Source organism: Phyllopteryx taeniolatus, chromosome 14 (genome assembly GCF_024500385.1).
Source record: "Phyllopteryx taeniolatus isolate TA_2022b chromosome 14, UOR_Ptae_1.2, whole genome shotgun sequence".
Lineage (NCBI taxonomy): Eukaryota > Metazoa > Chordata > Actinopteri > Syngnathiformes > Syngnathidae > Phyllopteryx > Phyllopteryx taeniolatus.
Window position 1 is genome coordinate 19739318 of NC_084515.1, and position 11072 is coordinate 19750389.

Consider the following 11072-nt stretch of genomic DNA (forward strand, 5'->3'; position numbering starts at 1 on the left):
CTGGTGAGCAAGCGAGCTCGCCCGCACCGACCTTGTGAAGTCCGGTAAGCCGGTAAACTCCTCCCGCTGCAAGTCAACCACAGCTTTTCTTTTTAAACACAACATTATCAATGCTGCTACATTTGTCACGGGAATAAAACCAGAAGCGGTTTCCCCGAGTGACATCACATATGATCGTCTCAAAATGACGAGGGCGTGTGCGTGTGCGCGTGTGAGGTAGGAGGGTGGAGGGACGGGGGGGGGCGGAGTTGGGTTCTATACGCTAACTGCAAAGATTGCCTGCTTAATTTGTTTGTCGTTTTCATTTTCACTCATTATAACAAACAAAAAGAGTTATGTGCGAAGGTTTGAATAACTTTTTAACTATCTTAAGTAAACCTCCTACCTTGTTTAACAAAAAAATATGTGCAAAGTTAAAAAGCCCAGACTCCTTTCAAGAGGATGATATGGGGGGGGGGGGGGGGAATATCAATAAATGACAATAAAGTGCAGTAATTGCAGTACCAATGATTTATCCCTGTTCTGTTTGGGACTATGATTTTAAATACGTAGGTAAATTGGTTTGTTTTGCTAGTAAATTCATCAACGATACTTTTATATGGCGGTAGTACACTTATGCAATTGTTTTTAGATTTGTTGTAAAGCTCAAAAGGAAGTAGTTTTTCCCAGGGGAAGAGGGTTAGGAGCACTCAGTAGGAGAACTGGCCCATCTGAGCAAATAAAAGTAAAGCCTTTGTTTTGTCTTTTTGCAATCAATTGATCTGTCTACCACTGCTTGTTGCAGACAAACGTTTTTGTTCACAGTCAAATATTCAGCAATTATATCTCATATCTCCAGACACTGTCAATGTTTATTACTTCATACAAAACTATGGTATGCCATGGTCATGCTGTACCGCCTCAAAAAAATGCTGCGACCAAATCATGTGCTGTTTCAGTTGCTCGCACCAGTGCTACTAGTGCAAAACTGTAGTGTGGAGCCCTGTATGAATGAGATGAGTTGTATTATTGGTTGCAGGAATGAGGTGAGTTTAACTGTTCGTTGCAGAGTGCCCCAGACGTTTGGGGCAGAAAATTGAAAAGATCATCGACCAAACGTAGCTTGGACTTTGGCAACGAAGAGGTTTTATTAACCTATGCTGGAACGGAGAGTGCGGGTGGTGGTACGCATGGTGCGCAGAGAGCCAAGATAGGGTGGGGTCTTGCCAAGCAGGGTTTTTACAGATAGACATTGTGAATGACAACGCATGCAACCCTAACCCTAAATACACGACTGGTCCAGTACTTGACACACGTCTACAAGCAGACTTGTTCTGTACCCGACTAGTCCAGTGCTTGAAAAGTTCAGAAACCAACGATTTAAGAACCCAGACCAGTACCTGACTACTCTAGAATCAGACTTAAGACTAAAAGTCCAGAATGAGTACCTGAGTATGTGGACACGTGCTGGTCTTTGGGCTGGAAGCTGTTGAGGATGGAGACCAGCCAGGGCCAGACGCTGAAGGACAGGAAGTGAGCGGAAGCGACGGCAAGTGAGCGGCAGTCCTCGGCGTGGACGGACACGAGCGAACGAGGACTTACTGCTGCCTCTGGTCCACGGCGGCCTCGCGGAACACACCGGGCTTCAGTCGGAGCCAGTCCAGAGAAACTTTGATGGCCGGCAGAGGACACTCTCCCGCCACCTCCGCCTCCTCCCGGTTCTTGTTGAGCAGAACCCTGCTGCACATGAGGCCCAGGAAGGACACTGGGGAGACAAGAAGTCAGGTAAAGGCCAGCGAGCGCAAAGGTCCATCGTGGCGGTGCTCGAGCTGCATACATTACCGCCACCCCGCTAAACTATTAATCCATTTTCCTCCTTCATGACATTATTCCAAACAAGTTTAAGCGTTCTTCACTTCCTGGATTGTATTTATTTCTCCTGATACCAAACAAGTTTTGGAAGTTTAACCTGCATCGACTTCCACAAAAATATTTCTATTTTGGTTTACAGATGTTTTGAAAATAACTACTGCCACAAAAGGGTAGCTTTTGTTAAAAGATAACTTCATAAATGAATATTTTAAATGTTCAACATCTTTACATCATAAAATGAGCTGTCAAACTGCATCGCTCAAAGAGTAAGCCTGCACGCTCTTTGTACAGGTGAGGTGAGGCAATTTGTCAAAATATTCGCGGCTTGGAAGCACGTAACTCGAGTCGAACGTTTACAAAAACTGACAAAATCATTGCATGACTCCCTGATTGCCTTCCAGCGGCTCCTTTGTCGTCATACACAAAACAATGTGAAAAGGATTCCGCTCAAGTTGTGTGTTTCGTAGCAGAAATGAGAGATGTCCCTATCCAACTTTTTCACTTCCGAGCCGATGCGGAGATTGCTGCCTTGAGTTTTGGCCGACACCGATATCTTTCCCATCCGATATCAGCGAAAATCCTACATAATAGACTTATTTTGTCAGATGGAATGTCAGTAATCAGCAACCGTAGGTATGAGGAAAAATTGACCCATATTAACCAACGGGTTACATAGAGTAACGAAACATAGGAATGTACTACAATTGAATAAAATCAACATCATGGAAAATCCTGAAAAAAAACTTCAATCAAAATGTATTGAAATTGCCATATAACCAGTGCTAACCTAAACACAATCATATTCTACAATTGGATAGATTAAATAAAAAATGGAAAACCATGAAAAATAACCTTAATAAATAATAAATACAAATTCTACAAATACAGTTATTTTCTTACTGTCAGTATATGGTGGGAACAGCATCTGCTTTCTCCAGATCTGGAGCTCACTTTTATCGGCAATGTCGTGGTGGATAGGAATAATGCGGTGAGGCTTTGGGTGCTTGTAGTGGGTGGCCCTGTTTGCGTGTGCCTCTTTGGAAACTGCGTATGCCTTGACCCCTGAGGGGCAGTGTTGTGCACGCAATGAGAGGCACACTTGCACTAACAAAGATAGTCAAAGAAGTGTGTGTTTACACAGTGTTTGTGTTTTTCATTCATTGAGCTAGCAACTTCTGTTCACAAAAACGAAAAATAAATAAGCTTGTGATGTATTTGAACATTCAATAGGTGTACGGTGTTCCCTCGCTACTTCGCGCATTACGTTTTGCGGCTTCAGTGCTTCGCGGGTTTTTCCAAAATACGTATTCATCAAAAAATCAAAATGAAAAAATACAGCCATGTCGGCAGCCATATTGCGGAAAGACGCGTCGTTTCATGTTGATGCGCGAGAGAGGTTTCCCTGCATGCCAAACAAAGAGATGAGTTGACTCAGAGGCTTTGTACGTGCCTCTACATGCCTGTACTGTACTGTACATGCCACGGGCGCTCATACAAGGCGCGTGATTGGTTCCCGGCGCGACATCGACCAATGAGAGCGCGAGTGGATTTATCCCGTGAGCTGTTTGGCTGCTCATCATCGCAGCCTCACCCAGCATCTTCACCCAGTCTCGTCCACGCTGTTGACTGTCTCGCATACTGTATCTTAGTGTTGTGTCCGTGATAACTTTTTTTGTTTCAGCGATAACTTTTATTGATTAGTAAAGCCCTTACAAGGCCGCCGAAGCGCTGTGCCCCTGCGAAAGCTTCCTCCGGGGCGCCCAAGAGGAAGAAGATGATGACCATCAGCGAAAAAGTGAAACTTTTAGATATGATCAAAGAGGTCAGAAGTTATGCACTGTGGCACGCCATTATGGCAGTGCGGTACATCGAGAAAGAGGAAGCAAACATCCGCAAAACTGCTGTGACAGTAAAACTGTTCCGGCATAAATGTGATAGAGATCCTACTTTCTACTGGACAAAAACAAATAAAATAAAAATCTTTAAAAAAGTTTGAAGCGTGCTTTCTTCAGACGGCACGTTTCAGCTCCTTCCACATACGTTCAAGAGGATTTCAGATTTCGATCGGGGGCTCATGATTGCAGCGACTCTCTCCTCAATCGGGGTGAGGCCCTCCGTGCCGGTTCCTCCGCCGGTTTTGGCCACACGTTTGTCCCATTCCCCCCCTCTTTCGCTTGTTGTTAACGCCGGAGGACAGCGTGCCAAAACTGGGTTTTCTTGCGCGCCTCCACTTCATTGAGCAACTTCACATTGAGAAAATGATTTTTTTCTTCATTACCTTGCTCATTTTCTTTTTTTCTGATCACGTAGAGATTGCAGCGTTCAATTAAATGTGATTTGCAAATTTAAATGTAGGCGTGGACAGGGAGGGGTCGGCTCCTCCAACATGTGCGCTCAATTCTACGTTGATTGGGATGTACGAAGAAAATGTGCTTGGCTAATTCTGATGATTATTTTGGCTATAATCATGCAGCCCTTGGCGCCACCAAGGAAAAAGCTGACCTTTTCTTTAAAAAAGAAAAAAAAAAAAAAAAAAAAAAAAGTTCCTGACAAATAACCTGGAAGTAATGGCGAAAATGGATGAATGTCCCAGCCCCCACGTAGGTTCGGTTCTTACTGAAAAGACTGAGTAGCTGGAACCAGCTGAGCGTCTGCTGACCGTCGTCTGCCGCCTCTCTGAGGTGATGAAGCTCAAACAGGTTGATGACTGTGATGTGCACCAGCTGCTGCGAGCTGAAGGCCTTCTGCAGCATCAGCCTCTGCACGTGCGCGCACGCACACACAAACACCCATCAGCATCCACGGGTGCGTGCACAGGTCGGGGGTCGGGGCCGTACCTGGAATTGCTCCTCCAGACGTTCCCTCAGAGAGTCCAGCTCCTCCAGACTCTTGCTCAGGTACACGTGCCCGTGGAACTTGATGAAGGCCTTGATGAAGTCGGACACGCTCCACTTGCCTCTCGCCTCCTCGCGGCTAAGTAAATCAATCGTGTTTATGCAGTGCACTGTATAGTTGAGGCATGGGTCAAATGAAAATTTGTTTTGGAAAACTACTCAGGTACCGTGAATGACGTCATTGCTGTTCCATAATTACTTTCCCAAATACTGAACAAAAAAAAAAAGATTACGTTCTACTGTTTTCAGCTGAGTGTATATTACAAAATGAATTAGAGGTGCAACAATTCACTAATCTATTATCAAATTAATCGACAACTATTTGGAGAATTGATTAATTGTTTGACTTAAAATTGTCCAAATCCTCAGTATTTCTGAAAATGAGGGTTAGGGTTAAATTGAATTTCTGAAGTCATGCCATGTTTTTTGTTTCTTTGTTTTTTTCAAAATAAGACATTTGTAAACATCTGCTTCTACTTTGGAAAATAATGATGAACATTTTGGATGATTTTTAGACATTTTACAGACCAAACCAGAAACTAGGGCTGTCACTATCTCATCTCTTTAGCATCAATTATCCTATAGATATTTTGTTGAGTACTCAACACCGAAGGAGGTGTGGCAGGCCGAAAGGCCGAAGCCAGAACACAGCTTAAAATTTTCATCGACAGATTGAGCAACTGTTAAAATTATTGTTTGCCACAGCCCCACTATTAACCTTTGTGGACAGGTCATGGGGTCAAGTAGGGCTTCACATGCAGCGGTGCCCGCATTCACCTATGGTCACGAGCTGTGGCTCCGAAATGAGTTTTCGCCGCAGGGTGTCCGAGCTCTCCCTTAGAGAACGGGTTCGAAGCTCGGTCATCCGGGAGGGGCTCAAGAGTAGACCCGCTGCTCCTCCGCATTGAGAGGAGCCAGGCGTACGTGTTCGATTGGTGAACTAGACTTTAACGTCACTAGCACTTAAATGGGATCGGTACAAACCGCGCCCAATACGGAAGTCGAAGTCCCGCGCACGAAATAGTTGATAAATAAGCAATAATTGATCAATAAAAGTAGCAAGCGACATTTAGATCATTGTAACAGAGTCAAAGTACCATTACTTGGATGGTGGATGTGGGGAATGGCTCTAGCTGCCAGCGTGCAAGGAGTGCAAAACAGCCTATGACGTCAGCGACGTCCTCACATGGAGAAAACATGGAACAGGGGTGAATCTTCCCAGGAGTGGTCGGCCGACAAAGATTACCCCAAGAGAACAGCAATGACTCATCCAGGAGGCCACAAAGGAACTCCGGACAACTCTGAAAGAACTGCAGGCCTCCCTTGCCTCAGTTAAGGTCAGAGTTCATGACACAAGGAGAAGGAAGAGACTGGGCAAAAATGGCATCGATGGTAGAGTTCCAAGGTCAAAACCAATGCTGACCAAAAAGAACATTAAGGCTCGTCTTGCTTTTGCAACACAAAAACAAAGCAAAAACAGAATGATTCCCAAGACTTTTGGAAGATGTTATACGGACTGACGAGATGAAAGTTGAGCTGTTTGGAAGGTGTGTGTCTCATTACATCTGGCATTAAAGTAACACCGCATATCAGAAAAAGAACATCATACCAACAGTCAAACACGGTGATGGTAGTGTAATGGTCTTGGGTCGCTTTGCTCCTTCAGGACCTGGACAACTTACTGTGATTGATGGAACCGTGAATTCTGCTCTTTAACAGAAAATCCTAAAGGAGAATGTTCAGCCATCAATTTGTGACCTCAAGCTGAAGTGCACTTGGGTTCTGCAGCAGGATAACAATCCAAAACGCCACCAGCAAGTCAACTTCTGAATTCCTTCTAAAAACAAAATGGTTTTGGAGTGGTCTAGTCCAAGCTCAGACTTGAATCCAATTGAAATGCAGTGGCATGAGCTGAAAAAGGCCGCTAAGGCTGGAAAACCCTCCAGTTTAGCTGAATTCAAACAATTCTGCAAAGAAGACTGAGCCGAAATATCTCCACAGAGATTTGAGAGACTCTTTGCCAGTTATACAAAACGGTTGATTTCATTTGTGGCTCCTGAATATGGTCCAACCAGTTATTAGGTTTAGGGGCCCATTACTTTTTCACAAAGGTAACGTCCTTAAAAAATTAAATCACCATTTAATATATCCATCCATCCATTTTCTGAGCCGCTTCTCCTCACTAGGGTCGCGGGCGTGCTGGAGCCTATCCCAGCTGTCATTGAGCAGGAGGCGGGGTACACCCTGAACGGGTTGCCAGCCAATCGCAGGGCACATAGAAACAAACAACCATTCGCACTCACAGTCATGCCTGCGGGCAATTTAGAGTCTCCAATTAATGCATGCTTTTTTTGGGGGGATGTGGGAGGAAACCGGAGTGCCCGGAGAAAAGCCACGCAGGCACGGGGAGAACATGCAAACGCCACACAGGCGGGGCTGGGGATCGAACCCCGGTCCTCAGAACTGTGAGGCTGACGCTCTAACCACTCATCCACCGTGCCGCCCCATTTAATATAGCCCTCTGATATTTACATTTGTTTGATGATCTTAAACATTAAAGTGGGGAAACTATGCAAAAATGTAAGAATTTGAGTAGGGGGACAATACTCTTTCACGCCACTGTATGCTCAAGGTGACTGAAAGGTTGCATGCAGGCACCTTTCATAAGCATTTGTCGAATTTGAACAACCTTTCCTCCAAGTACTTCCGGGTCACCTCACTTGGAAAGGAAAGTTCCAAAGCAAAAACCAGAATCCCAAGAGGTCTAGAGCGATTTCCAGCTCAGCCTTGAATATTGTGTTGTCAGAGTGCCGCTTACCTCTCCAGCGCCTTGGACAGCGCCTTCTGCAGGTTGGTGGAGGCGGCGGGGAAGGGGAACTTGACGGCGATGCTGCGGCAGTAGTAGAAGATGGTAGTTAGATGGTCTCCTTTGGAGGACGCTAGGATGGCCAGCTGGTTGTACGGCTGACCTGAAACACACAAAAATAATATCAACATATTTATAGCTTATAGTTTGTTAACTTCGGAAGCTAACACTGGAAGCAACGTTAGAAGCTAACATTTGAAGATACGTTGGAAGCTAACAATGGAATTAAAGTCAGAAGCTAATGTTGGTCTTCCTTGGCTTTAGGCCATTTCAGACGCAACACTAAAGGTAACAAAGGTAACACAACTCAACTATATTGGTAGAGCATGTTAAAAAACGCAGCTGAAACTATGTGCTGTCCAAAACTCAAAATCAAACATTAATAACTAACAATAAAAAAAAAATGACGCTAAGGAGAAGAAGAAGAACTAGTCAGTGACATGTAAACACTCCTCCACTGTGTTTTGAAAGCAAACTTTCACATTCCTTGCGTTGGCTGCCTGCTGTTCGACCAGTGGCCTGCAGTTGGTCTCAGGGTGTATGAAGTTGCTGCTAAAGGATAGCGGCAAAACGTAGCGTAACAGTTGCCTCGAGGAGTACTCACCGTTGGACGGGACCAGCTGGGCGGCGTGTCGGTAGTACGACTCGGCCTGGCTGGTCTGGTTGCGGTAGCGCGCTGAAAGCAGCAAAAGATCAGTGAACGTCAGACGTCATCTTCATCAGCACCGACCGGGCCTCGTTTCGCTCCTCTTCCTCACCGATGTCGCCCAGGTGCACCAGGCAGTGCTGGCAGATGTACGAGCACGAGCTGGGCTGCGGTGTCACGATGCCGCCGCCGCTGTTCTGCCTGTTGCTGATGATGCCCAGCCGCGAAGACTTGACGCGGCACGGCAGGTCAACGTTGAAGACGCTGCACAGCTCCTGTAACAGCTGCACACCGCCAGCATGTCATGTGACACAACAGCACACGCTACATACCAAACTCAGGCAAACACGGCCAACCAAGTACACCGCGATTCATCGCTCACGCCATTTTTAAGCTATCACTGTTTACAGTGTGAAGGCAAGTTTGCACGCCTTCAGTTTAGTAGCACATCGTGCCACAACATGCTGGGCAGCACTTTTAGTCCGTGTCGCTGCTCCGTGTGTGTTAGCAGCAGTTGTTTGAAGGGTTAGAATTATCGTGACAACAATTTCCTTCAGCCGGTCTATGGTTTCACATTATAAATTAGCATTAAGCTAGAGGACTATCATGAGACAAAATGATATGGTTTGGTTAACATTTTGGCGTGAAAAATATTTTGGATTTCTCAAAATGTGTCTGAAGTGTGTGAAAAGGGTAAAACTATAAAGGAAAAAGTTCTTCACATCATATATTATCATATTTTTTTTAATCCATAGGGTTTAATTTGACATCGGTCCACCCGCGACAGTTGTAACATCTTAAACTCTTCTGGCAAGGTTTTCCACAAGGTTTAGGAGTTTGTTTATGGGAATTTATGAACATTTTTTCAGATGCACAGCACAGTCATGTTGGAAATGTCCAAAATATTCGCCCCTGAGCTCCAGTGAAAGGAACTCCGAATGCTTCAGCATACCAAGAGATTTTGGACAGGCCAACAGTTTGGGGATTCCCCCTTCCTGTTCCAACATGTAACTGACAGATTAATCGACGAATCAACTCATCGGTGGTTGAAGCCCTAGTGTATCCAGACATCTACGTTTTGTGTGGCACACAGCTCACCTGAGTGTAGAAGCCGCTGGCCGCCTCCAGGAACAAGGACAGGTTGGCCTGCACTTCGCTACGGTTGGGGTTGGCCCGGTTCTTCGCCTGACTCTGCAAGGTGGTGATCTGGTTCTTGAAAGCGTGGTTCCACCTGGAAGGAAGCAGAGGACACACGAACGAGTTGCGGTCACGAGCGTCCGAGGCGTGTCACGAGGTCGAGAGGCGGTCGCCGCTTACAGGTCCTGCTCCACCTTCTTGTCCAGAGCGTACTCCAGGTCCGTGACCAGCATCTTCTGGTACAAGTCCTGCAGAGCCTGGCGGGACGTCCACGCCTCGGCCGCCGCCAGCTTAGAGTCTGCGCCGCACACATGCGTGTCGATCAATACTTGTCCATAAAAACAGAGCTGTTCTGTCAGATGAGTTAATATCTTCTGTAACCATGGCAACCACACCTTGTCACACTTGAAGTCATGATGAGAACCTCAAGAGCATTTCATATTCTCGCATCTTACTTACACATGGTCATTTGTCACGTGATGATCATTTCATTTAAAAATGAAATGATTATGGATGCTAGAGCACTGCGCTGTTTTCTCAATAGTCATTTATCATTTCATATTCTCACATTTGTTTATACATGATCATTCACTGCATGATTATGATTTCCTTTAAATATGAAATAACACTATTCATGCTCCAGCACGCCCCTAGTGAGGATAAGGGGTACGGAAAATGGATGGCTGGATCCGAGAATGGTCTGTTCTGTTCCCATGGTAACAACTTTCCACACTAAAAGTCGTGAGCGTGATGATGATGTGGAACTTTTTAATGTTTCATATTCCATTTCTCACATAGCTCACATACACATGATCATTACAATCATGACATTATAACTGCATTAAAAAAAGAAATACTACAATTATTCATCCAAATTGTGTGTTTTGTTACCATGGTAACAAGTTCGATTTTCAAACAGTCATGAGCCTCATTTCATATTATTACATCACTTACTTACGCATTCATTGCGCAAATAATGACATTTATAAATGAATTAAAATGATTAATTCAGGCGGCACGGTGGGGGACTGGTTAGAGCGTCAGCCTCACAGTTCTGAGGACCCGGGTTCGATCACCGGCCCCGCCTGTGTTGGAGTTTGCATGTTCTCCCCGTGCCTGCGTGGGTTTTCTCCGGGCACTCCGGTTTCCTCCCGCATTCCAAAAACATGCATGGTAGGTTAATTTACAACTCTAAATTGCCCGTAAGTGTGAATGGTTGTTTGTTTCTATGTGCCCTACGATTGGCTGGCAACCAGTTCAGGGTGTACACCGCCTCCTGCCCGATGATAGCTGGGATGGGCTCCAGCACGCCCGCGAACCTAGTGAGGAGAAGCGGCTCAGAAAATGGATGGATGGATGATTAATTCTAGAACAGTGTGTTCTGTTACCACGGTAACCACGTTTGGGCACTAAAATTCATGAGCATGGCGACAATGATATTAACACATCACACAATGTGTTTGTAATTTCATTAGAAAATGAAATACAATTATCCATTGTAGTACAATGTATCTTGTTACCACGGTAACAGATGACTATGTCATGAACTTTTCATCATTTCATATGCTCCCATGTCTTATTTGATGTCTAAAATACCATTGTAAAAATGAAGTAACATTATTGATGTGCTGAAGTCGCTTACCTGTCATGTCCGCCTTCAGGGCCTCTGCCTGTCTGC

At 45.2% G+C, this 11072-nt stretch overlaps 1 protein-coding gene across 5 annotated transcripts in view; it reads right to left on the minus strand.

The window, feature by feature from the left end:
• Positions 1-11072, minus strand: part of smg7 (SMG7 nonsense mediated mRNA decay factor) — a 28185-nt gene that overhangs the window by 16414 nt on the left and 699 nt on the right. For all 5 annotated transcript variants that reach the window (XM_061797367.1, XM_061797369.1, XM_061797368.1 and 2 more), the window contains exons 2-11: positions 11037-11068; positions 9575-9692; positions 9356-9488; positions 8370-8541; positions 8216-8287; positions 7564-7714; positions 4689-4824; positions 4469-4610; positions 1582-1744; positions 1428-1498 (exon numbers count right to left, since the gene is read on the minus strand). In XM_061797367.1, coding sequence (XP_061653351.1) covers positions 1428-1498; positions 1582-1744; positions 4469-4610; positions 4689-4824; positions 7564-7714; positions 8216-8287; positions 8370-8541; positions 9356-9488; positions 9575-9692; positions 11037-11068 — 1190 coding nt within the window. The remainder of the gene's footprint in view (positions 1-1427; positions 1499-1581; positions 1745-4468; positions 4611-4688; positions 4825-7563; positions 7715-8215; positions 8288-8369; positions 8542-9355; positions 9489-9574; positions 9693-11036; positions 11069-11072) is intronic.